At 39.6% G+C, this 26,476-nt stretch overlaps 3 protein-coding genes and 1 pseudogene across 4 annotated transcripts in view; 2 read left to right on the forward strand and 2 right to left on the reverse strand.

Annotated features, from left to right (window-relative positions):
* The window catches only part of LOC140928627 (small ribosomal subunit protein eS24-like), a 391,602-nt gene that overhangs the window by 165,372 nt on the left and 199,754 nt on the right, over nt 1-26,476 (reverse strand). The gene's annotated exons all lie outside the window — the stretch shown is intronic.
* On the forward strand, nt 17,028-19,164 carry LOC140927011 (uncharacterized). The gene is made up of 2 exons (XM_073376675.1): nt 17,028-17,366; nt 18,048-19,164. The coding sequence occupies exons 1-2, from the start codon at nt 17,344-17,346 to the stop codon at nt 18,769-18,771; spliced, it is 747 nt and encodes a 248-aa protein (XP_073232776.1). The 5' UTR covers nt 17,028-17,343; the 3' UTR covers nt 18,772-19,164.
* LOC140927012 (uncharacterized) lies at nt 19,398-21,020 on the reverse strand (annotated as a pseudogene).
* Nucleotides 21,553-22,833, forward strand: LOC140928550 (D-inositol 3-phosphate glycosyltransferase 1-like). Its single transcript, XM_073378305.1, has one exon. It carries the CDS (start codon nt 21,553-21,555, stop codon nt 22,831-22,833), a length of 1,281 nt encoding a protein of 426 aa, XP_073234406.1.

Genomic DNA, 26,476 nt, shown 5'->3' on the forward strand with positions numbered 1-26,476 from the left:
ACTCCTGACAAATGGTGGTAAACACAGGCTAATGTAAATGGTTTAACCTTTATTATGAGTTAAACGACAGTCTCTAATTCATTTCGCACGGTCAAGTTTTATTACAGCCAATGAAACCTTTTTAAGCTGATAGCCTACTAACTGAAAGTAATCTTACTGTAGGCAAGAGTTAACATTATTAATTTGGATATAGCCTTTCGCTTAATACGTGCTTGACCATCTACGAGACTAAACAACATCCAGTAATGGTGATGAACTGGTTTCATGATATACAGTCTCTGTCTGCTCAAAACGTCTACGGTACCATAACATGGGAGTCGATAGGAGTTGAGAGAAATAATGCCATGTTAAGAGTTTGAAGATGTTAATTAAGAAGTCTTCATTCTGGATGTAATTGTTACTCAGTAACTCTTTTTTGAGAAGAGAGGAGTCGAGAGAAGCATAAAGCTGCTGCTAATATTTAATACTATGAAAGACAATGTCCAGCAAAATTTTGGCTCTCAGAGAGTAATTTTGACTCAGTTGAAAGAAGGTTAATTAAAGCACAAACATGATTTGTTTGGGGTAAGCTTTCCTCCCTTGTTATCGACTTCCATGTTGACGCACAAGATAAATTAGCCGCCCTTAAGGGTCCATAATAGTAGACGTTTTAGCGCCATTTCGACCAAAGGTTAGCGTTGAAGCCAATTTAGCTGATGAAACCAAATGTGTAAAAAACATTCCTGTTTTCCATGGTAAAGATCGCAAATTGACTCCTTTTATGATTTTTTCATAGTTTCAGAGAAATCATGGTATGATTATTTACGGCAGCGGCTGATTCCTGAAACCAGAAAGACAGACGCGAAAATCTCGCCGACTTTGTCCGCCCTTGATATCTCTCAAACTATAGAATGGTTCAGCAAAAATTGTAAAGATGCGTTGGAAAGAAGCAGAGACAAAGATTTCGTTATGCTGCGGTTCATTTCGCCGCATTTGAAAGAGGCAGTCAAGGTAACAGGTCGACTACAAGATCTATTGTAGTAGTACATTGTTACAGTTAGTACCATTTTACAAGAGCTTATTAACTGGGCGAGGTTCAAGGAATTGAGTGCACCCTTGTTAGAACATTGCAGTGATTAAGTACCAGCTAAAAATACGGTAGAAATTGCCGCTAATTAATTTTTTTCACACCTGTTTTACCTTATTCGTATATATAAGATTACTTTACTTTAATCAAGAGAACAATCTTGCCACGTACAATATAAGATTTTCCATCTTTAACTATTTAACAGCTGTACGGGACCAAGGTACCCGAAATTGACGAAGAAAGTAGACTCCCCTTGGCACGTGGACACGCATGCTTGGGACAAGTATTGCTCTTTCTTGGGGAATCTGATGAAGCTCGAAAAAATCTGGAGATTGCTCTGGAAGAATACAACAATTTCAGAGGCCCAGAAAAGATTTTACTTGAAAAAGCAAACGTGCTTCACCTTCTTGGAGAGGTGTATGGAAATAGGTAACCTACTTAATTAGGCCGGAATTATCCCCAGCCGTAATAAAACCTTCCACACTACGTGAGCATCTATGTAGTTCTTTGTCTATCTCGATTCGGGTGACCATGTTGGGGGTTCCTAAAGCAGCACTTTTGAAGCAGTGTCTTCGGCGGATTTATTGTGACGAGCACAATCGCCAGCTAATCTTAATCCTCTCGCACGAATTGTTTCACGAACAATTGGGAGGCTCCGTAAACAGGTAAATCTATTGGATTTCCTATAGCGCGTAGTTTTCGAGGTTCGACGCTCCCTATTTCGATGGAAATGGAGTTTCTAAGTTCTTGCAATGGTAACATACCAAAGGAAAAAAACTGTCTCTTTCGGCAATATTTATCTTGTTTATCTTAAAGAACATATTGTTAGCAATAACAATTTCCCCTTTTTTCTGCAAAACGATCCGGGAGAAAGCAATATGCGATTATGGCATGTCAAATTTTGTAGAACCAACTTATTGCTTTCAAAATTAGGGACATAATTACTAAGAAGCCGGAACATTTTGTGGTATCGGGGTCACCCAACGAGAATATAGTTCAAAACCACTTAAACATAGCATTGCCAGTGACTATAAACGTATTTTACTATTTAAACGGTAGATATAAGCATATTTTTATCCCCTAAAAATTTTTCGTCTGTTCGGATTTCCTAGCTGAAAGTCTAATGATACGAAAATTATAGGGATCAAAGCTTGGCAGTTGGCAGTTTTTCGATTGTAGTTCATGTTTAACGTTCAAACTATCAACTGCATGCGGTACAACTCTAAACCGGTTGTACTAAATTCTATAATCAAACTCGGTCGCAATCACGCAATGAAATAAAAACACACACGGAACACTTAGTTCAAAAACAAAATGATTTGCTTTAATTGAAAAGAAGCTATTTGGTCCTTAACGAAGAAAAAAACAAGGAGAAAAGAAAGAAAAGCTAACAGGATCATCACACTTGACGGTAAAAATAGCAAGAAGGTCGAATTATAACATTAAGATGAAGACTAAGCTCATAGAAATGTTTGAACTAACCGAAAGAACTGAAAGAATGCCAGGGATGCGATCCGCTGAATATCAAATAACAGTCCTGCTAAAATTTTTCATAATTATACATAATTATGCGAATGTTTAGACAATCAACCAATCAAAATCACTACCCGGTTTTCGGGTAGTGAGTGACGTCACTGGACGGCATTAACGGCCGGTCGATTCAGACGTTGTTGAGAGGAGAAAACGACTCGAAGCAATCGGATGAATTTCAGGCTAACAAGCCCACCGTTGCATACAAATTAGCTCTATAGGAAAGACCCAAGGGAGCACCTTGACGTTTTAGTATATAAACAATTTTAAATAACTAAAACACGCGACTAATAATTGCTAGCAATAAAACCAGACAAGAGATACCGTTTTAAAACTTTATTAAAAACAAAAAGAGTCAAATACACAGCGATTTGTAAGGAATGGAAATTAATTACGTTTGATTTCTTTATAATAGAGCAGTGCAAATCTAACAACGAAAACTGAAAATACCTGAGTGTTCTGTCGAGTTTAATGCATTAGACATGGTGGAATTTTCGCAGTTCGAATGTCTGTCATCTTCGGCTGCCGCTAAGCTTGCAAAACAGCTTGTGATGTCGACGAAGTTGAAGTCGAGCAACCAAGTGGCACGAGCCGAGCCTTGAAGAAGATGAAGACGGCATTTCTTGTACCAATTGGCTTGAGCATTCGACTTGGCTGCTCATTCGTTGGGACGGACGCGCACCCGAAACGGCGGGGCGACTCCAACTAAAGTTAATCAAACTGAAAACTGTGAATAATTAACACATGCTTATATACTATGCGCGAAGTCTAATGAATATTTGCGTTCGAAGTACGAGAACGCAACCCCTAATTTGTGTTGGGTGTTCTGTGCACTATTGGGTGACCTGTGCAATTAATAAGGGGGTTTTTTTGAAGATTGTATTTTCGTTCGTCGTCGTCGACACACATTTGCCTCGCTTTGAGGTGCTTACTTAAGTTTTGCCTCACTTTGACGCGCTAACTCATGTGGTGATTCTTGTGTCCTCGGCGTTCATCTTTCAAAGGTTTGCTAAGGTCTGATATTCTTCGTAAAGCGTTCATCTTTTAAAAAGCTTGCTGAATCTTAGTAAAGCGTACATCGATCTGTGATTGCTGAATCGTCCAAAGCGTTCATCTTTCAGGAGTCTGCTGTTAAATTTTAATTTGGATTAAGCCTTCATATTTTTCAGCATGGTTTGTCACTGTCTTTGGAAAATGTCTGCGACTACTGGTGCATGCATCAAACCGGGTTTAGTTCGGCGGCCGTTATGCCACAAAGTAAATTTACCGAGTTGTGTAGCTCGGCGGCCGTTTTGTCACAAAGTAAATTTACGAGTTGTGTAGCTCGGCAGCCGTTGTGCCACAAAGTAAATGTACCGAGATGTGAAGCTCGAGGGCGCCATTTGACCATGACTTGTGATATTTTCGGCACCGGACAAACGAACACTTTAAGTCTATGTTATTTATCAGGAAAAACTTATAAATCAGCCCACAGTAGCGCCACTCTCGAGTCACTAAAATCAACACGCTCGACCAAATTTATGGAAAAGTTATTGACGTGAGCCGCATACACGTTCCATTGAAGGCTTTGATAGGGTTAGTGCAAAGTTTGAATTCAGATGTGAAAGCTTTTAAACCAGTAAATTCAATGTAATTCATTTTTTCAACAAGTTGATGATTGGATGCTGTTAAAAATAACAGAGAAAATTATCCGAAGAAATGTTTTTGAAGAAAGAAAAAGAATCCCGGGTTAAGAACTAATCGGCCTTTGAGAAACTGCGCCCTGTAACTCGCGCCGGTAAAACAAAATGTTCCATTTACACGTCCGACGCTGGCCAATGTCTCCTCCGATTAAAAGCACTTGACACCGAACCATACGATATCTTTTGAAAACGTTCTTAAAATGATACACAGTTTAAGAAGAGGTTTCGCTGTACGCAACCCTTACGTTCAAAATATGCCATAATCATATTTATCTACTTCGCAACCTGACCCTTCCGCCTCAACAAACATATCGAACGCACTCTCCTAAGCTCCGATTACTCCCAGTAATAAGGCATAAAAAGAACTCATTAGAGTTGTACGTTAAAGAAAATGGGCTCATCCTCGGTGTAAGAACCTGTTAAACTCACAAGTGACATAAAACAGAGGAAACTAAGAAGTCAACACAACAGAACGTAGAAAAACAAAAGGTGCGAAACAAAGAAAAAGTTCACAGGTTCTTACACCGAGGTAAACCCAGAAAATGAGTGACAGACAAAGGCTTATTTTTCCACACTAAACCCGATAGCTTTTCGTGGAAGACTCCGGTACTAAAGAGCAATGGCCCAGGACGGTTACTTAATATAGCATGTGTATTTCGAGTTACGGAAGCACGTGGGAAGTTTTGAGAGCAAAGGAGAAATGTAACTTTTGGAGCTCCCTGAAAAAAAATACAAAATATTGGGACATATCGGCTCAGTCTCAGGTACAGCTTTAAACAAAGACATGTAAGTTGTTAAACGTTTTAGCGGGAAAAGTGGTATACGTAAAGTTATTCGACGTTTGGATGTTTCTAGCTTCATTATCCAGAATGAAAACCGTTTAAGTGTCAAAGTCGTGACAGTGAATTGAAGAATGAATAAGTTTGATGACATCGGTGCATCTTCATTATTTTGCATTTGTCCTAATAGAAAAGTTTGGCGCTAATCGAGCCACAGGCAGCCCAAACTCACGTTACGAGGGTGTAATGTAATTTACATACCATAGGTGACGCTCCGGTGTCGCGTTACAGGCGACCGTTGAAAATATTAGAGACTTTGTTTGAGAAATATATTACTGAGATCTGCGAACGCTAAATAACGCTAAACCTTACTTTTTCTTAAATGAAATGAATAAAAAAGACTTACCTGCAATGTATTTCACTGCATTTTGGTGTCTGATTGTCGTTTACTGGGTTTTTTGGCTTTATTGCGTAACTACTGTTACTCGTTCTATGAAAGGAGTAACAGTAGTTACGCAATAAAGCCAAAAAAACCAGTACAACGACAAACGGACACCAAAATGCAGTGAAATACATTGCAGGTAAGTCTTTTTTATTCATTTCATTTAAGAAAAAGTAAGGTTTAGCGTTATTTAGCGTTCGCAGATCTCAGTAATATATTTCTCAAACAAAGTCTCTAATATTTTCAACGGTCGCCCGTAACGCGACACCGGCGCGTCACCTATGGTATGTAAATTACATAACACCCTCGTAACGTGAGTTTGGGCCACCTGTGGTAAAACCGACAAAGTTCATATTCACATAGCCCACATTTGAATGATATAAAACGCATCGCTCGTTTCAACCTTCTGTTCCAGCTCCTACGTCTTGAAGGTGTTTCCTACTTTCATACTCGAGTGAAAACATGAAAAACCTGGCAGTGCATGGTGAAAAATGTGTGCAATCAAATGATAACGAGTGAAATTAGGCAATGATTCAGCTACCCGCGTTTAGTCCAAATTACTTAATGTACTCTTCATATGTCATGGATTTCCTTTTCAAAAATGGAAGAAAATAATTATGAAATTCAATAATGGGAAAATATGTTTTCTTTATACTCAGGGTAGAGTATTTCTTAATTACATTTTCATTTAAGCCTCGAGGTGGGGCTTTTGATGAAACTGCATTTCTGCGCATTTTGAAGTTGTCTGATGGAACCAAAGAGGAACGCTGCGTTAGTCTCACTGCATGATCCTTTTGATTTCAGATTTGGAGCGTTTGTGAGAGAACACAATTACGAAAGAAATAAAACCCTTACTTACATAGATTTAGCCGGAACGGAAACAGAAACACCTTACGAACCAGAAGAGTGCGTGCTTAATCATAGAAATGGATCGCAGAAATCAAGCGAAGGTAATAATAATCATTTATAATTCCAGGAATAATTTGTTATTGGAGACCTTAAGATTGAGGTTTTTTGGCATTTCCCGCGAACCGCGAACGTTCAAGAAGTCATGTGACCAGGGCCTTGCCGTCAGGTTTGCGGTTTGAGGTTCACGCCCGGCGGTTCACGTTTGTACGGCTAGACCACGGTCCAGAGCTGAAGTGATTTACCGCAAGGTTTTTTTTAGCCTAAAACATCACAATCCCACGTTTGAGAAGAAATAAGTCTTTTTAGAACTTTCGCTTATTGATTATCGAATTATATTTAACAAAAACGTTATTTTGAAGACAATTTCTCTGCTAAAATAGAACTACCCGGAGTTATGAAAACCGGGTTAGCAAACATTTTGTAATTTTTCTCAACTTCTCCTGTCTAATAGCTTGTTTACTCTGTTGTTTGCTTATTTCGTTTGTTTTTGCTTGTTTTGTGGTTAGGGATTTGTATAGGAGCGGATGTGGACAGAATTACTATCTAACCACTTGACACTGAAAGATTTTAGCCTAAAGGAACCTGTCTGTCCCGTACTGTTTTTGGCTTCACTTGCGGCTTGATGATAGTTTTTAATTTTTTTTTTGTGCGCCGCTGTCAAATATAAAACATGCACCGTATCAAGAAAAGGGGATCAAATTCGAAAACGACAGGCCTTTGTCACGCGGCATGCAGCCATTTTGTCTCAAGTGATTTTAAAAGCTTTTTTTATGTAGGGCTAGCATCGTAGAGATAACGAGGCTTGCCGTGCATAAACAAAGCTTTTTAAATCTTCTGAGACAATTAATGGCCAGCGCGTGACAAAGGTCTATAGGTATTGTTTTCTGTTGTGAAATTGGCCATATTCGGTCATTTTTTAAATGGCTTAAACAATGGCGTCTTTACACATGTAAAATTCCGATGACTACCAAGGCGCCAAATTTGATACTTCGGCGGGGGGTGCGGAAGGGGTAAGAGTTACATTTGCCTCAAAGTGAAACTCACTTAGGGTGGAATACAGGCTGATCGTCATCTTAATTTATATTGTTCAAACTACATTGATTCATTTGAATAACTAATGGATGCAATCAGTTATTAAGGACCTGGGGCCCGTTTCTCGAAAGTCCTGATAATTAACGGGCCCGGTAAGCTGTTACCGTTTACGTTAAAGACCGAGGTTTCAATAGTTTTGCATCTAACATGATAAAAGTATCGGTTAGTGAAGTGAAACAAAAATGGAGTAGTTTGCTAACCAGGACTCGCGCTCTTATTCTTTATATTTCGATTTGAATATTTGATCGCGGGCCCGAAAAGTTACCGGCACTTTCGAGAAACGGGCCCCTGTTTACATGGAAGTTGGGGACCTCAGGTAGGTGAGGTAACCCGTTCTAGGCCTTGGCGGATTGTGCTCCTAAAAGAGGCATATTATGCTACTTGCAGTGCTCGAAATTTTGCCTAATTATGCCAAAATTATGCCAGAAGTCCCAAATTATGCTCCTGATTTCCGAAATTATGCTCAAAAAATGACGTAGATTCTGTACATATAAGCGCGGAATAACGACACCAAATTATGATATTTTTCAAATAAACTGTTGTTGTAAATTTATTTGTGTTTTATGGCAGTTTGTCTCGGCCCTCAGCTGTCCAAATTAGCTGCTCGCATCTCTGAACCGTTTGTAAAATGCCTTCAAAGACTGAACGATCATACTTGTATATTCTGACTGAACCAAAGAAATTGAATATAGTACTCTCTTGATTTAAACTAACTCAAACTATAGCGAACTATAACGTTGAAAGTACTAAGCCACGAAGTAAATCAACTTGTCTTGACAGTTCTGAGTTTTTTCAGCACCAATAATTACTTGAATAAACGTGGATGAGAATAGTATACACAAGTCAACATCAGCGCTTATTGTACTGCAACATTACGCTGGCCTGGAGATAGTCTGCCAGAGCGCTGTTCTGCTGATCGCTAAATGCCGCTGAGAGTAGGGAGAAGGCTCTCTCAACTGCAGCAGAGGAAGGCTGCACCAATAGAACCTGCTTCACTGTGGCTGATTTAATTTATTTCTGTAGAAAATACACCATATTAACTAAATTTTTTAAATTTGTGCTCCAAAAAGTGCTAAAATTTGCTAATTATGCCGTGGCAGTGCTCGTTTGAAAAATTATGCTTTTTTGCTCCAATTACGCCAAAAATTATGCTAGCACAATCCGCCAAGGCCTAACCGTTTAGGTGGGGTCCTACAACAAAATGACAATAGTACGTTGTAAAACTTGAGGTTTTGTCCGAGCAGTTTTGTTTACCTCACTCTAAAACGTCAAATCCCTCCGCCATAAAAAATGCAATACGGATGTACACTGTTTATACAAAAATATAAGTTTCACAACTCTAGAGGATGGCACAATTCCGTCCACAGAGGTTCTATTACTCCTGTTCCCGACCGCTGCTCCGTAACGTGAACTCTGGGAGCGAGGTTGAAGTTGCAGAGCGAGCGAAAAAACAAGGCGCCTGAGCAGCAGTAAGAGGAGTCACAATTGACTACAAACTTTGTCGAAGTCTAATAATTAATCAAATTTTCTTTTTAAAGGTAATTTTGGTCACGGTCCGAAAATGACATGGACGTCATATGCCGTCTCCGTAGCTCAGAGTAATTAACAACAACATTAGCTTTATTTGCAAGACTAGTATCAAATAGCAAGAACGATATCGGCAACTGCTTTGTTTCTAAGAACAACGGAACTGCATGAGTTCTTGGTTCAGCGAAGAACATTAGCCTAAGGGCTCTCGTCTGGAGAACCAGTAGTTTATAAAGATGCGTTTCAGCAGCATGACCCTAAGCACAGATACCATAATTGATATAAGGCAAAATTAAAGAGCGGTATAAAGTGAGAAGTACATGACGGGGAAAAAAATGTCTGAGCTTGGCGATAATTCCGATTGTTTTACTGCCTTTTTGACCAACGTAATCTATATGAAATTTCCATGAAAGGTTCGAATCAATGAGTATACCAAGATATCTAATAGAATTTTTCGTTTCTAACGGTTGACTGGTATTTGAATTATTATTAATTATTTTGATATTAGGATGAAAAGGAATAGTCTTTTGGCGCCCGAAAGATGATAAAGTTAGTTTTTTCGATATTCAAGGTTAATTTGTTGACAACTAGCCACGAGCACACTTTGAAAAGTTCTTCATTAATCTCAGTTTCAAGTTTTTTAAGATCTCCGTTTGCATAAGTTAAACTAGTATCATCGGCGAACAAGTAAAATTGTAGTTTATTTGAAGATTAGTGTAGGTTGTGTGCGGGCGCGTTGTTTAAATATGCGCGCGCTTTCTTTTATTACTTAATTGACGTGTGTGCTTAGTTCGTTCTTGAACGAATTACATTTCTTTGGTTCGGTTTTCGTACTCATCTACCTTGTCAGTAACTGTGCTCACGTTGTGGGTGGCTTTTCCTAAAATCTTCTACAATTGATATAGGATTTAATGGAGCCGAAACCAATTGTGGAATTGCACACATTTTAGGCATCCTACTGGCGAACCGTTACGGTTTTTAGATTTTTTATTTTTTAGACTTTGAGATATTTCGAGCAACAGCAATTTGCGGTGTGTCCTCTTTAAATTGTATGGTTAAGCTTGATTTTACACCTTATATTATAACTGTGAAACCTATTAAAACTGTCTACCAAGGTTCCAACCACACCAAAATTAATCCTTCGGGCATTTTCAAATGAATACAAATAATCTTTTATGTTTACACTTCTGAACGGCTTGTAACCACCTTTGCCGATCCACATCCTTGGTACCTCCTGTGATTTACTGTAATCACTTTTAACGGTTAACGGCAGCTGTGATAAGTTGTACATGGAAAAGAGATATTTCAAACCCAACTGGAATGAGCACAATTCAGTTATGGGTGCGGCAGAAAAACGAAAAAAAGAAAGATGTGACATTGAGCAGAAAATTCCAATAAAAATCCTTCCACCTTATCTTAGGATCCTTAAAGTTTTTCCAAGAACTTTTCCTTTTAAAATGAAGTGTACTTAATGGCCAGCTAAAGGAGAGACGGGGAAAGTAACGAAAAATTAAGGAGGAGGAGAGAAAAGTAAAAGTCGAGACTGCTGTGTCTCTTTTATTCTCACAACTTTGCTTTCTTTGCATGCTTGATCTTTGGAAGCAGATATTTAGCACGTTGAAAGGAAGCCCAGGAAGTGCTGGATATATAACCGAGAATTTCTTTCAGCTTTGGTTCTTTTTAGCCAGACAGTAACCAGAAAATGGTTTGAATAGCTTTAAAGGGCATAATTCCTAGGAGCAAATAGGGTAATAATGTTAGTAAACAGTGCTGATTTTGAACGGGACTTAGAGCGAGACGCTCAGCGAGTTTGTTAGATTTCAGAAAGGTTTCAGTGCTTTTGAGTGCCTTGGCGACAATGGAACACTGGCTGTCAGAGTAGCTAAGGTTTACAAGTTTTTCACAAGTGTTTTCACAGCTTTTACAAATAAGAATCATAAGGTGAATTAACTCAACAAACGAAATTTTTCATTTTTTTTGTAGGTTGAGTACCTGTCATATGTTGCACTTCTTTTGGTTTTCATTCGAGATACATTTATAACTGAGCAACACTCAAACTTTTTTATATGCCTTAAGCGGCTTTGCAGCATGTGCTAATAGAAAGGTTGACATGACCCGCCTCTTTGTAAACGTCTACCTTTTAGCCTAAGCTATGGTAAAACGAGTGACAAAAATGTGCAACTTGTTTCGAAACATTGCTTCAAAACGAGTTGAAAAGCAATGTTGGGCATTTTACCACCCTTGTTCAGGCTTGTCTTGCAATAAATCAGGTTGCATGAATACTGACTTTTGACTGGATAACATTTCGCGGGATTCACCCATTTACTGGAGTTAGATCACTTGATGCAAAACAAGTTTGTCTGGGGCCGGTGTTTTACCATATGTTTAGAAAGGTTGTGGTTTATTTGTCTATGTAGGAATGCAACAAGTGAAAGAGTGTCCAGGGTAAGCCTCGAGTGAGCTTTGTTATCAAGAATGTTTACAAGTCCATGTACATCCTCTAGAGCAGATAATTACCCTTCTAAGTTCAGTCTTCATACAATTGTACGAATTTTAGCTTATCATCACACAAACCTTTTTAAGGCCACAAATGATTCGCGAAGTCGCGTTTTTGAGAGAGTCACAAATATCCGTGGGGTCCCTGCAGTAAATTTCTCGGAATAAACGGAAACGAAGATATTAAAGGCAGAGACCCATTGCTGAATAGACTGAATGCGTTTCGCATTTTGTAACGGTTCGAGGGTGATTTGGGGTCGACTAGATGACCCCTCTGAAGGGGCCATGGAAAGTGAATTTTTCCCTTCATTGTTAGGGGAAGAAGAAAGTAAAGCCCCAAAATCTACATATTCGTTCGGGAATATTTTGGCTTTCAATTTAGCACTAACCCTAGAGCTAAGAGGCACAGAGATGTTCTGTGCACAGAGGTGCTCTAAGGCCGAGAGTCGTTTAAAGTAGTGGGAGCGCCACCCATGTTTGTACCTGAGGCGTGACCGTCCTGAAGAATATGAGCTACCTCAGCAGTAAAGGCGGCGCCAACAGAGCTGGAGGATTCCAAGGCCAGTGGTTCCAACGGAATAGGGAGTCCAGTGTTTTTTAAAATACCAGTCAAGGTTTCGGACGAGAGGGTGGTCTTAAGGGCTTCTATTACCACGGCAGACACTGGCGGACAGGGCAGCAACATCAATCGACACGGTGCCTGAGCTCGAACTCGACGTGGCGTCGCTAGCTGGTAGTGCAACACTGTCGCAAATGGCCATCGACGTCGACGCGGAGAAGCGACCCCTTTTTGCTCTAGGAGCGGTGCCTGCAGAGGTCTTTTGTGGAGGAACGCTTGCTAGGAGGCATCTCTTATACAGAATAGAATTGGTAGTAAAATATGAGAAATACAAACAGACAACTATGCGGTATGTGGGACCATTAAAGTAACGGAGGCAGTTTTTTCTTCAGCCGCCAAGCATTGTTGCCTGAAGAACGGAATAAAATAGCTGTTGAGAGGAGCACCTGCACGAATAATCATCACCTAAAAGCTAGGGTGTAATGGCAAAACGGATATAATATAAAAAACCAACATAATTTAAAATGGCAGGTAGAATACAATGCAATTTGGGCCAAAAATAAAACAAGTGCAAAATCACAGAATGCCAAGTGCATTGGACACACCCAATCAATGCGATCAATGGGTTGTACACTGAATTGCTGGTTTTCAGTGTCACGCCATTCAAAATAGATCAAAATAAAAATCAAAACCGTTCAATAGATAACCAAACTGCAAACGTCATAGGTTAGCCTCTCGCGCGCGCCCGTTCTCTCTTTCGCCCACTTCATATGATTCCTCTGTATACCTATTAGCAGGCTCTTTCAAATATTGCAAGTGTTTCGCTCAACATATACAAAACCCTCGCTAAGATTCAGGTCAGAGGAATATTTCGTATACGAGATATCCGAAGAAATGTTTTACCCAAACGTATAGAGATTTGTATGGAGACGCCATGCTGTTGCTCACCTGGATGAGCTCCAACATGCACCGTAATTTTTAGGGAGTTCTTATAACTCCAAAAATGGAGTAAAAATGTTAGGTACAGGATAACCCCTTTTTGGGGGTTATTTTAACTCCTAATTTAACTCCGAATTTGGGGTCATTTTTACTCCTGAAAAAGAGTTCTTTTTACTCCCACTCTGGAGTTAAAATTACTCCGAAATGGGGTTATTTGTACTCCTTACATGGGTTTTTTATTACTCTTTTTGGAGTTAATTTAACTCTGAAAGTGGAGTAAAAATTTTAGGTACAGGATAACTCCGCTTTGGGGGTTATTTTAACTCCTCAATATCTGGGGTCACTTTTACTCCTGAAAAAGAGTTCTTTAAACTCCTTTTTGGAATTAAAGTAACTCCATGAAAAATAACTCCACTGTAATGAGTTAAATTAGCCCCACTAGAGGAGTTATTATAACTCCCTGAAAATTACAGTGTGGCGGACGGAAACCAACAAAAAACATCTGTTACGGAGTTTTGCTACAAAAGCGTAAATTCATCCTTCGAGAAACTCATAAACATTAAAGTCATACTTTTTCTAATACATGAACTGTTTAGATAGCAAAATTTCCTGAAATAAGTCATTTTTTTAACCTACATGACAGCTCTCTTGGCCGTCATGTAAATGCCGCGTCACGAAAAAGCTTAGAAATTCAAGCGAACTCTATCACAAAACCAAGGACCCTTTTGAAGCGAAAATTTACATGGAAAGTAGTTTTCAGCTTCTCTAATGCAATCGTGAACGTAAAATCTTGGTAGGATCGATAGTTTTTTAGTCTGACTTTATAGTGACGTCATGTGAAAACCAACAAAAGGCAAAGTGATAGCACAAAACCACAACGCGAAGGCCGTAATATGTACGGTTTGTTTCAACCGCGACTTGAACACAAATCTGCTGTCAAAAACAAATGCTTTGACAGCTAGAGGTGCTGAACACATACAGCATCAAAGTAAATGGCACCAAAGCCGCACTATCACGGTTGAGACCGCAAGAAACAGTGTGCCTGGTATGGCAATCGGCCTCGCGGAAAAGTATAGCCGTTCAATTGCATGACATTAGTGAGCTTAAGATCCGACGACGGCGAGATTCTACGACGGCAGACTTGGTCGAGGGGGCTTGGGGTAAGGTCGCCGTCGCAATGGCGCGAAAAATAGCATTAAGAAAGCTCGCGCGACGGCGGGTTGTTGTAGCGCCTTTTCCTGTTGAAGTTTAGAAATAAATACAAGAGTGATGACTACTTTTAGAAAGGTTCGTGAATTGTTACTGACAAGTTTCGATGATGGCGACATTTCAGAAGATGAATTTTTACTGTTGTATGATGTCAACAGATCTAAAAATCCGGATTTTCACAACCAGAATTACGATCATTTTGACCTCGAGAGGCTTGACGAAAAGTTGAGTGACATAATCCATTGGACCTCAATTTAATGCCAAAACAAGTCTACGATATCATTGCTGCGGAGCGACCGAAGGGAGCGAGCAGCAACATAATCAGGATTTAAAGGAAATATATAAGGGGCGACGAATTCTCGAATTCATCACTTTTTACCACAATGCATTGCATTTAACCAGAGTGCATTGCGCCACGAACAACTCAAATATAAACACGGGGAAGTTCGGTGGGTGAGAGAGTGCATCGTTCGCTGCTCAGACTTAGAGTTTTCTTTGTGGCAAATTTTCTACAGCACGGTAAGAGGTCTTAACAAATTTTAAGACACGCAGGAGTCTTTCAGATGAGTACGATGGTTAACTTGGGGATTGGATTTCAATTCAAGAGCCTTTTTGACTCGTCCAGGTGTTAAACCTGACGAGAAGATGAGCATTTGCTCTTCGACTCCGCAACACGGGGGATATACAAATTCCAGCTTGCTAGAAGGTGATGCGAAAGAAATGTGATGAGAAAATGTCATGCAATGCTATTCTTAAGAAACTGTATGAGCCGAAAATGGATGTGATTTTGACCATTCGCTTCAAAATAACAGCGGAAATCGAGGTAACAAACATATGTTTTGTGTCCTACTTTGCAGACGAGGACGTGTATCGGCGTTTTGAAAAGCATAATTATGTTCCTTCATTCATTTATTGCCATGGAATATGCGTTTACATTGTTTTTTCACTGTTAATAGCTCGGTTAATGCGGCTAGCGATCATCTTGCCGGCGGAAGTTTCATGGAAAAGGAATAAAATGAAAGACTTTTCATTAAAATTACGTAACCAGTCTCTGTGGTGTAGTGGTTAGGAGTAGTCGCGGCGAGTCGAAGGTGTCCGGTTCGAGTCCTACTGAATTATTTATTCCTTCTTTCTTTTTTTTTCCGTTTTTGTGTTGTTGTTTTCTATAAATATATAGCTAAATAACTGTTACTTAATAAAGTGCAACAAACAGCAAGAAAAGTATTGTGTTTCCAGAGAAAATATCGTGCACCGTATATTAAATATATGGATAAACGATCTGAATTTCTATTATTTCCTACAATTTACTGTGGGAAAACCAGAGTTGATAACCACTTGATCATTTTCTAAACAACGTTCCCACGAGTTCTTTCTATATACTGATAGTAATTATTCTAGTACTTTCCAACATGTAAATAGGACATTAATTCAATGTAATTTTTGATTCTTTTAAGTCACTGCCTAACTAATGCCAGTATCAACAGAATGTGCCGCAGCATTACTATCTTTTAGATACCCTAGTAATTGTTAATAAACACATCAATAAACACAAGAAAAAACTTGTAAAACTTACTGGGTTGCTTTCTTCGTCGAGTTGACCGAGTCCATGGCGATTAACGAGTCAAACTGTTTAGAGAGGGCAAATAAATTTAATTTAAATACTGTGTTCAAATTGTTTAAGTCGCTTAGAAATTCGACAAAAATGGTCTACTGAAAATAAACCGTTAACAGCGCTAAAGAATTTCGCTCAAAATGTGTTTAAATGGCATTATTTTGATTACGTTTACTCACGTTTTACACGCGACGGCAAAATGGCCTTCTTCACGTCACAGACAAGGCCGCTACGGCGGGAAACTTCGCAACGACGACAGCCGGAAGTCTTTCTAGCAGTAATTTCACTTCCGCTCGCCGTCACAGACGTCTGCCGTCGTCGGATCTTAAGCAGGCTAATCTCACTTACTCAAATTGGATCAGATTATCCAAAGTAACTTAGATTGGATGAAATTGGATAACTAAGGAAAAGCAAAGTGGATTACTAGACAAAACGTAAATTGGATCAAATCGAGCCAATGAAGCAACTTTACCTGCTAGCCTGGAGAGATCGCAAACATTGCAACACTACCCCTCTCAAGCCACGGAAAAAATTGTACTGCCCTAATTGATTAAGGTGAACACCATCGCGTGTTAAAAAACGGGATTTACAATTCCAAAAACCCCTGTGTCGCCAGTAAAGAACACAAGGAATCGGCTCCAAAACTACTTTAAGATATTTTGTTAATAACTTAACCTGGCGATTGAATAAAGGAGCATTACCGCGAAAAATAGTCTGGCAAACACAGACCCTTTGCACACCGTATGACTCATGTAGCAAACGAGATAAGTCCTCGAGAGCTGAGCCAGTTTCAACGGCGGAAAGGGAAGACAGATCATTGTTACCCAACTGGATGACGACAATCTCTGGGGCAAATGTTTCTACTATTCCTAAATCATGTCGGATCACTTTAGAAATAGTTCTTCCCCCGATGCCATGCCATTTGATGGAAAGATCCCCATCGATATACAAATTTCTGGCAAATACCTCATTGAAATTTTGACAAAGAAAAACGTGTATACGGCGAATGAAGGAGTGGCCGAGAATCAAAATTCGTAGTAATGCCATAAAAAACGCTGTCTAAATAAAAAAATTGAAACTAGTGAGTACTTGCCTGAAAAAGTTGAAAAGGAGCGCTCTTGGAAAAAGTTTTTCTGGGGATCTGTTCAATCTGATGGCGAGAGGAGGAAGGAAAAATAGGGACTTTTAGCACCGACGGTTTTCAGGACGGCTACGGGAACCGGAAATGAAGTCAGACTCTTTTTCGCGCGCGCGAGTGTCACCCTCCGTTTCTTGCCGCCGTAGCGGCCTTCCCTAGGTACGGCAAACCGAGTAGTTTGACGTACTGGCGACTACGGGAGTTTTAGGTGAGTATTTTATTAACCTTTTATTTGACTTTAAGTGTTTTCATTTGAAAAACAACTTCTTATTTCTTTTCTTCATAAATTTAGACCAGTTTTCTTTAGAATTGGTTTGATATTTTTGCTTTATTTACGCTTTTTTCACAGGTGTGGAAGACGGCATGTCGGTCGAAAAGCATCCCAAGTGAGCTTATTTTTTTACATGATTTTGCTTGTCCTTTACGTTTTCATTTTGATATATAACGCTAATACTCTTTATCTAAATTGTTTCTTAACGTTTGGAAGAGGGTTTTTCTTTCAAGTTTTTATCTATTGTTATGTTTCAGTCACCGAATATCTTTTTTATAGCTAGACAAAACATTCCTTTTTTGCCTATGGCCGCTTTAATTTTGATATATAACTCTTGATGGTGTTCAGCTTCAAGTCGGGCATCAAAATGAAAGGCGAGAAGCATTTAAACGTGCTCATATGAGTTGCAAGACGTGATAACGGGCTGTATTCATTGAAGGACATCCTCCTTTAAATTTCTCTGCAAGTGGCTACTGTCTCGAACAAGTTTTTCGCCGCAAGATAGGAAATGAAACAGAAAGAATAATTAAGCTTAAGCTTATAGCTGTAACCACTTGCAGTCCTTGACTGACAATTTTTATTTGAGCAAACATTGTAAAAATCTGTTTAAGCTGGAATCAGTGGAATCACGGTTGAATTTTCTTAATTGTTTCGCTGTTTGTTGATAAAATTTGTAGCATCGTTTCCAAGATTCAATGATTTGTATGTTATTTCTAAGCCATGATCTAGAATCCCTGAATAGCTGAGGGGCTAGTCAGGTTAAAAACTCGTGTCTGATTATTTTGTCTTACTGTAGGGCTGCAATGGAGTGGACCCAAGACCATGATTTGATGTTGCTGAGAGAGACTGCGTTTGAGGACCCTTTTCAATTTAAAAAAGGAAGTCCTGACAGAGGTGCAGTGTGGTCGAAGATAGCAAGGTCGCTCAATAGTTCTGCAGAATTAAAGTTTGCCGTAAAGCAGAGATCAGTGAGGGAGAGGTTTGCACTATTACAAGCTAAGTATAAAGAAAAAGACAAAAAGGATGAGGCAAGCAGTGGAACATCAACACAAATGTCAGAACTGGACCGGTTATTGGAAGATATCACTGAGAAAGAGAAAGATAGCGAAGAGAGTAGGAATGCTGCAGCTGCTAAGAAAGATAACCAAGACAGAGAAAAGGCAGAAGGCATTAGAAAGACAGCTATGGAAAGGGTAAGTCAGACTAAGAAACGACAGGAAGGGACAGAGCGTGAAGCAGTGAGCACTAAACGAAGACGCAGAGGTGGAGATGAGACTATAGAATACCTTAGAGAAAAAAGTGAGGCAGAAAGAAAGGTACGAGAGCAAGAACTGGAACTGAAAAAGGCAGAGGTGGCACTACAGGAAAAGCGGGCAGAGCAAGGCCAGACCCAGATGCAGGAGATGTTGTTAGTAATGCAACAACAGCAACAGCAGAGTCAAAACATGACAGCTTTGCTAATGCAGCAACAACAACATTTTATGAATGTAATGCAAAGTCTTCTTAAAAAGCCACAGTAGTTATGATTTCGTTAATTGAAACTTTCCTCGTTGCTTTAAAGTACCCTTCAGTGTGAAATATGACATTTTGTCTTGCCCTTTTTTAGCTTGGCAGGGTCTATTTAATAGTCATGCAGATTTGATTAATTAATCTGTTGTAATCTATTTGAGTATAGTTTTATCAAGTTTGTGGACATTAAACAACCTTTGGAAACAGGTTTGTTCACTCGACTGGTAATGCAGTCAGATAGTGGCGTATTTGTGGATTGCCTTAAATAAACTATTAATGAGAATCCCACACTTAAATGCAGAGATTTTCTTCGATGACTACAGTTCTATGCATGACTACAATTTTATTTTCAGTTGATGTCTACGGGTAGCCCAGTAAGTTACATCAAGTAGTAAAGGCCATGACCATTCTACTCAAGAATGGTTTTTAGAGGCACTCAACATCTATAAACAGTGTTATCATTGCTTTTTGATTTAACTTTGTGAAGTACATCAGTTAAAAAAAAACACAGAGAAGAATCTTGTAGTAAACCCATCTGATCTACAGTTATGTTCACTGTATACAGTGAAAAGAAGAGAACCGTAAACAGCAAAAAAAATCAAAGATATCTGTATAATGGACATGACAAAGAATACAGTCTAATCTTACAGGCTGTAGCTGGATGGTTTTATTACCCTTTTACATTGTCCAGTTGAAAAGCTAGTAATGATTGCTAAGGTTTTATGGTTCTCTTCATGCAAAGTAATCCTGAATGTGTGGAGGCTCCAGTCCAAAAAACTGGGAGGTTTGATTGCCATAAAGACAAGTAAGTGCATTTCTTAAAAGACCAGATACCACATATAATTTCCCAACACTACTGAGCTCTATTTTTAAATTTTTTTGAAGTCCAGAAATTTAAAATAATTGGCTATGTCCCCAAATAACCATTCTACGGAGACCCTGACTTCACTCATGCTTTTATTGTAAGCAGCCATTTGGGGAGTGAACCCAACACCCTGTCGAAAAGGCGCTTGCAAGTGGACCCTCAAAGGGTACGCAGGGTCTCCATACACACACAGTGGTTGGCCGGTAGGGGATATTGCATTGTGTTGCAACATTGGGAGCAATCCTGATTCTCTGAGCATTCCAGCGTCGTGTTTTCTTCCCTCTGAAAGGTAAAAAAGGAAAGTGCCTTCGGTATGGTCAAGCATTCTGACTGGGAAATGCTAATTCCTGTATATGGATGGCAAACATAGTAAACCTTCTTCAGTGTAAAACTGTACAACTTTTTTCTGTTTCTGACCTGTTTTTTCCCGATATGATTCATATGCATTAATCCACTTCAAATATGGGACACTTAACAGGCAAAATTTCACAGTAATCCTAGCAAATATTTTTTATTTTTACGAGATCATACATCAGATTCTTACCAACTGGACCATATAAATGGGCGATAAGACCATTTGGGATGGCTACAGCCTGGAATTTTAAGCTGTGCACACGCTTGTGCCCATTATAAAGGATTCGTTGGTTTGTTCCTGGCCTGGCTATCGGACGCACTGTCCCGTCGATAAAACCAAAACAGTTATTTAGAGGTGCTCCATGTTGATGTATACAATCAGCATACGTTTGCAGGGCAGGTGGATTCAATACGGCCAGATTCCAGTCGGTAATTCTTCGGCAATGGGCTTCGTAAATGAAGTCCAGAACACAGTTTGTAGCCAGGCACATTACCGATACAGGTCGTTGTCCGAACCTGTGCAACATATCACTGTATCGACACGGGTATGTCAGCCTCTTCAGCAACATGCATAGTGCCTCCATTCCTCCTACAACACTTCTTTGTTCCAAGACAAATTGGTCAGGGATTCCTAAAACCTCTGCTAGAATAGGAAGGTCGTTTTTATGGACCCGAAACTCCGCCAAGCACTCGTCGTTTTGCATGTCGTCGAGATCAAAAAGTTGGTACTGCTCGTAAGGAAAATCTAAGTTAGTTGACCTATTCACATCATACAGGAGTAGAAACTCCTCTTCTGTAATTAACCTTTCATCGAATGCATAGAGCAAATGTTCTCGAGCCTTCTTTAGGGACATTTTCCCCTAAATATCTAGTTTTGTGTCCGAGTCTCTCCGACTATTTCGTTCACGCCGTAGTCAGGGATTGTTTTGGTTGCTAAACTATTTTTATTTTCGCGGGCTTTTGTGCGGACGGCGCCTTGTATCCCCAGTCCCGCGCGATCTAGTTCGCCGTAGCCGTCCTGAAAACCGTCGGTGCTAAAAGTCCCTAATATCTCGCTGGAACTGTCTTTCGTATACTAGGCATGTGACCTACTTAAACCTGATTGGCCAGACTAATGCTAGTATCGAATCCGTGCCTGGTAAAAGCCAACCCCAGCGGAATTCGGTTTTGTCCTGATTAGAGTGTTGTATTCTGTCTCATTAGTTGAGCATATGCCAGGGGGTTCTCAAAGCTTCTTTTTCCACCTTAATGGAAATGTAAATAAAGAATATATTTACGAGTAAATATTTAATAGATAAATCAATCAATAAATAGATAAAACCAATAATAACTAAGCGTAAGGTCAGTCTCAGACTTCAGTTGATAAAGTCAGTTGCATTCTCAAGCACAGACGAATTTTAGCAAAGCTTTTTTAAGACCACGAATCATTTATGAAGCCATGTTTTTGAGATATTTTTACGTTCAGGTTGATTTGCTTACTCCATTGTCATAGCTTTCTGTTAGCTGATTTTCTGTTTTTTGGTCAACAGAAGTGAAGAGAACTCACAGCGAAGCATCTGGGCATGAATCAAGCATGCCAAGCACAAGTGACAGTGAGCCACGATGCATCAATGCCATGTTTTTGTGTGAAGAGTGGAGGTCTTCCAAGGGAGGTTTGCCTACTTTTAATAGAGAATTTGCAATAAGCCTGGCAAAAATATCAAATGACAAGATCAAAGTCCATTGCTATGTTTCTCGAAGCAGTGAATCAGATAGAGAGGATTCTAGAAAAAATAATGTCAATTTAATCACTGCAACAAGCATACCTGGAACCTCAGATCCCCTGGATTGGCTTAGGGTTCCTCCAAAAGAACTTTCGCATCCTGATATTGTGATTGGCCATGGCAGGAAGTTTGGCACCCCTGCCTGGTGCATTGCGAAAACTAGAAACTGCAAATGGGTGCAATTTGTGCATGTGTTTTGTGAAGACCTTGGAAAATATAAACAAGCGGATGCAGAAAACACTGATACAATTGAAGAAAATGAGAAGAAGCATAAAAGAGAAATTGAACTCTGCAAAGAAGCCAATGCTGTGGTTGCTGTGGGAACAAGATTACAGCAAAAGTACAGTAGATGTCTCCCAGACAGGGAGGTTCATGTCATTACACCTGGAAGTTTTGAAAAATTTACTGGCCTCTCAGAGCAAAAGGTTGGAAAAGTCACAAATGATCAAGACGAGTTCCACATCTTTGTCTTTGGTAGAGTAACTTTTGAGGACCTTTGTCTGAAAGGCTATGACGTTATTGCCGATGCAGTAGGTTCTCTTGGAGGGAAGTTTAAAATGACATTTGTTGGTTCACCTGAAGGCCAACATAGAAAAATAGAGGAATGGTTACTACAGACAACAAGAATAACACGTGATCAAGTGACTATTCGTGGATACTGCGATCAAGAAGAGTTGAAGACAATGTTTCTTGAAGCAGACTTGGTCGCTCTTCCGTCTCGCACTGAAGGATTTGGATTGGTTGCCCTTGAAGCTATTTCTGCGGAAGTTCCTGTTCTTGTTACTAGTGAATCTGGCATTGCCAAAGCTTTGGAAAAAGTAGAAGGTGGGCATTTGGCAGTTGTTAAATCAGGAAACCTGGAAGAGTGGCTCCAGAAGATAACACAGCTCTCCAAGCAGAATCCAAAAGAGAGATGTGATGGTGCCGTTCGTCTCAGAGAAGAGTACTGCAAGATTTTCTCTTGGAAAACTCAGTGTGAAAAATTCAAAGAAATTGTGCAAGGTCTTACTGACAGGCCAGCCAGCGCAGTTGGATCAAATGGTATGCAATGTAACTACAACACTGTAACCGAGGCCACCTTTTCAAAATAAAAAATCGGACTACATGAGAATGACAATTAATACATTCTGGAAAAGTTGTTTTTTGGGCCAATTTGCAGCTCATAAGCAAAAAAAACCCTTTTGAAGCAGAAAATTTAAATATTGATAGCAGAGGTTTCCAAGAAAGCCAAATTTATGATAAGACAATATTTTCTGTGTTTGTACACTGTATCTTAAAATTGTATAATGTTCAGGAGACATAATTTGTTGTCACAAGGCTGTAATTTTGTCATAGTTTTATAAGCAATTGCTAAGCTAACTGCGCTTTTTAATAAAGGTGAACTCAAGTCAAAAATTTAACCAAACGGTTGTTTTTCGATTCCATCAATCACTCTTGCTAACGGACCTTTTTTCTGCGGGTCAAAAGTTCACGTCTCAGGGTTGTAATAACTGGTAGATTTCAGTCCATTTTGTTTTGTTTTTTTGTTTGTTTCTCTTAACTGTGGGTGACAGCCAACTTTTCTTGGAATGTACAATGTTACTTTCCTGTAATCTAAATGGTCAATTTTATATACTAGGTGACCACCAGTGACAGTAGTTGCACTGTTATCTAATCCTTTTTGTCAACCTCGTCCCCACGGCTTTTCCCTTAAAAAGTGGGTGGGGCGGGAAAAGGCCCTGGCATCGGCTGGTCACGTGTACAGCCTAAATATTTCAGGGAAGCTAATTTATATGCAACCCGCTGGTTCTGCGCTGACAGACGTCGAACGGAGCAACAATAGAAAATATTAACATCGCGATCTATGTCAATATTTTCGCGTGTGTGCGATTGAAAAGCTTAACTGCGTATTATTCAAATGGTTCAAGTTTATGAAGGGGCGTACCGGCTCTACGTTGTCCCGTACAAAATATGTCAAATGCTTCAGAGTTGAGACAAGCTGTTATCGAGTAGTACTTCGACTGAACCATGGTTTCGACTGAATCATCGTGACTGTGGAATTACTGTACGATAAAGCGGAAAGTGATTTTGTCCAATGTCAAAAAAATGCGGGCCTTTGCCTTCAGGATCTACACTGAATTTAAACAAATTGAACTTAATTGAAATAGAATTGTTCATCAAAATGCTTTATGGAGCCTGGTTTTCTCTACAACCCAGGAGTGCTCAACGACCAATTTTTCAAATAAGGTTTATTTCGTTTCCGAACAACAAACTGACACCTTTGAAGCGGTTTATGGTTGATAATTAACTTTCGTGGGAAAAAAAATAGCCGCTCCTCAGAGCCAGCAAGACAAAGTCCAAAGGATCCCTTTTGCCAGCAAGCAAATTCATTGAGGACCATAATCCCAGCAGGAATATTTTATTTGTCATTGCTTTCTACGAGCAATGTAGGATGAATATACTTTGTCAGCCAGCAAGTAGAGAAAGACGAAAAGTGGTTTTAACTAAATTTAACAAGATTTAATCAGCTACTTCAACTTTTCTTCCTTTTGATATCACTGTAAAGCCATTAAGGGCCAGTCATCTGAACAAAGTCTAACTTAGACCGTCAAAATGAAATATAATTTATCTCCTACTCCGCAAATATTTTTTTATAAATTCACCATAAATTACACAACGGTCTTCTTTCTGTAGGTCCCATCCTACCTTAAGTTTTCTCGTTTGCGTTGATTTGCCTATTTGTACCGTTCGTTTGTATAAAAGTGCCCCTCGAAGGAAAATGCTTCAGGATAGTACATGACCTCGATAATACGATCCGATAATCCCAATCCCAGCTACGCTGACTATCTGTTTACAGGGACGGATCCAGGATTTTTTTTAGGAGGGGGTGCACTCGTCTCTTGCTCTAATTCAACACCAATAAACCACATAGTTTTTTTTCGCAGAATACCAGTTGTATTAGAAAACCGAAAGTCATCTCAGAGGAGGAGGGGGAGTGCGCACCCCCTGCACCCTCCCCTTAGATCCGCCCCTGGTTTAAGAATTAAGGAAATGAATTAAAGATTTTATCGCTCACCTCACGTTGTGTATTTTATGGTCTCTTCGCCAACACTGATTCCCACAGACACGAACAAATTGGTGAACTTGTTATCTAAGACTCTCCAGTATTATCCACATTACGCCTGCAACCTGCCAACTTTGATGAACTATCCCATGGGAAGAGAGCGTCCATTTTCTCCCTTTGATCTTCAGAACAACTTGTCTCTTTGATAAGGGGGTCGTTATATCGAGGTTCCACTGTTCAGTTGCCATACAAGGAATAAAGATTCATATTTCTTTCCCAACTTACATTCAATGTACTGCCCTCAGTACGAGAAACTTCATTCCATATTGGTTTAACAAAAGAACAAGTCTGCTTCAAGCATGGACGTTTATACAAAGTGAAACCAAAACGGAACCTGTAAAGAAGAGAACAAATACAAAGACACAAAAAGCCGTCATAAGTATGCCTGCATTGATATCGTTACAAAAAGTCATGCTGCCCACCCTTACCCTAACTCCTTTGCTGGACCAATTTTCCACTCAATGATTCAATTTGAAGCTCCACCAGGACTGAGCTGAAAGGGAATACATGTAATTTTAGTGAATAAGAAACACTAAACATGATAAATATTTCACTTAAAAACTCAAAAATTGCTATTAATAAAGGTTATAAACCATGGCAAGAAAAGTGGCGAGCTCAGTGCGAATTAACAAAGAAGGCATAATTTGCCCGCATTTTCTAACATTTACCGGGCGGAAAACTCTTCGTTATCCGATGCTTAGTTCACTCCGGTTAATTCGAGTATTTGTTCAGACCGCTCACACAACACATACAAATACAAAACTGGTTTACGATGTATCAGCTACACTAGAGTATTTTAATAAGAGAACCTTATCAACTTTGCTAATGCGAGACAACTATACTTATTTTGTCGGTCACTAGCAAAAAGTGAGTTAGTAAGCAAGTATTAGTAAGCACTTACCGTTACAAAACAATACTAGGCTGTGATCCCCAGAAAATGCGTACCACGATTCCGAACGAGTCAGAAATAGCTTTAAAGCATTCCAGTTTGGACAGCCAGCTCAAAAATTCCGCCGCTTTCTCTCTTTCTCTCTGGACGTACCGGTCTATGCGCAAAGTGAATGAAACAGTTGATTTTACACTGATTGACAGCCAGTTGTCAGATATTGAATAGAGGGGCGTAGAAGGGTTTTCATTTAAACAGTTTCAGATGTCATTCGCACGTCATATGATCGGCGTTGTACTGGGCGTTAACTGCTTGAAGTTTTTCCCAGCAAAGCGATGAAAAAAGAGCGTGTGAGCCAGGAAGTGGGCGTTGTGTGTCATCTCCCAGCCAAAAATAATTTAGGTAGAAAAAATCGCCAGCAAGCTATTATTCTTAACTAATTCCCAGCCAAATTTTATCTAAGATGCCATACTTCCTAGCCAGCAGCCTGAGGAACGGCCTTTTTGAATATTGGCTCCACTGAGTACTCCTGACAACCCGACCATGAAACAAACGAGTCTATCTTTTTGTCGAGGGTTGAGGGTCGAGGGTTCCATGTCGAGGGCGAGTGTACCATGTCGAGGGTCGAGGGTTACATTTTTTTTTTCCAAATTTTTTTTTTGGGAAAAGGTAATAATCGATGCAATTAACGTCATTAAAACAAATAAGAAGAATTTAAAAAACAAATGGCGCGTGAACATCTTCT

Source organism: Porites lutea, chromosome 2, assembly GCF_958299795.1.
Source record: "Porites lutea chromosome 2, jaPorLute2.1, whole genome shotgun sequence".
Classification (NCBI taxonomy): Eukaryota; Metazoa; Cnidaria; class Anthozoa; order Scleractinia; family Poritidae; genus Porites; species Porites lutea.

Coding starts and splice junctions, on each gene's coding strand:
- LOC140927011 (XM_073376675.1), top strand. CDS start 17,344: ATGTCGGTCGAAAAGCATCCCAA. Junction 17,367..18,047: donor TCGGTCGAAAAGCATCCCAA/GTGAGCTTATTT, acceptor GTCTTACTGTAG/GGCTGCAATGGAGTGGACCC.
- LOC140928550 (XM_073378305.1), top strand. CDS start 21,553: ATGCCAAGCACAAGTGACAGTGAGCCACGATGCATCAATGCCATGTTT.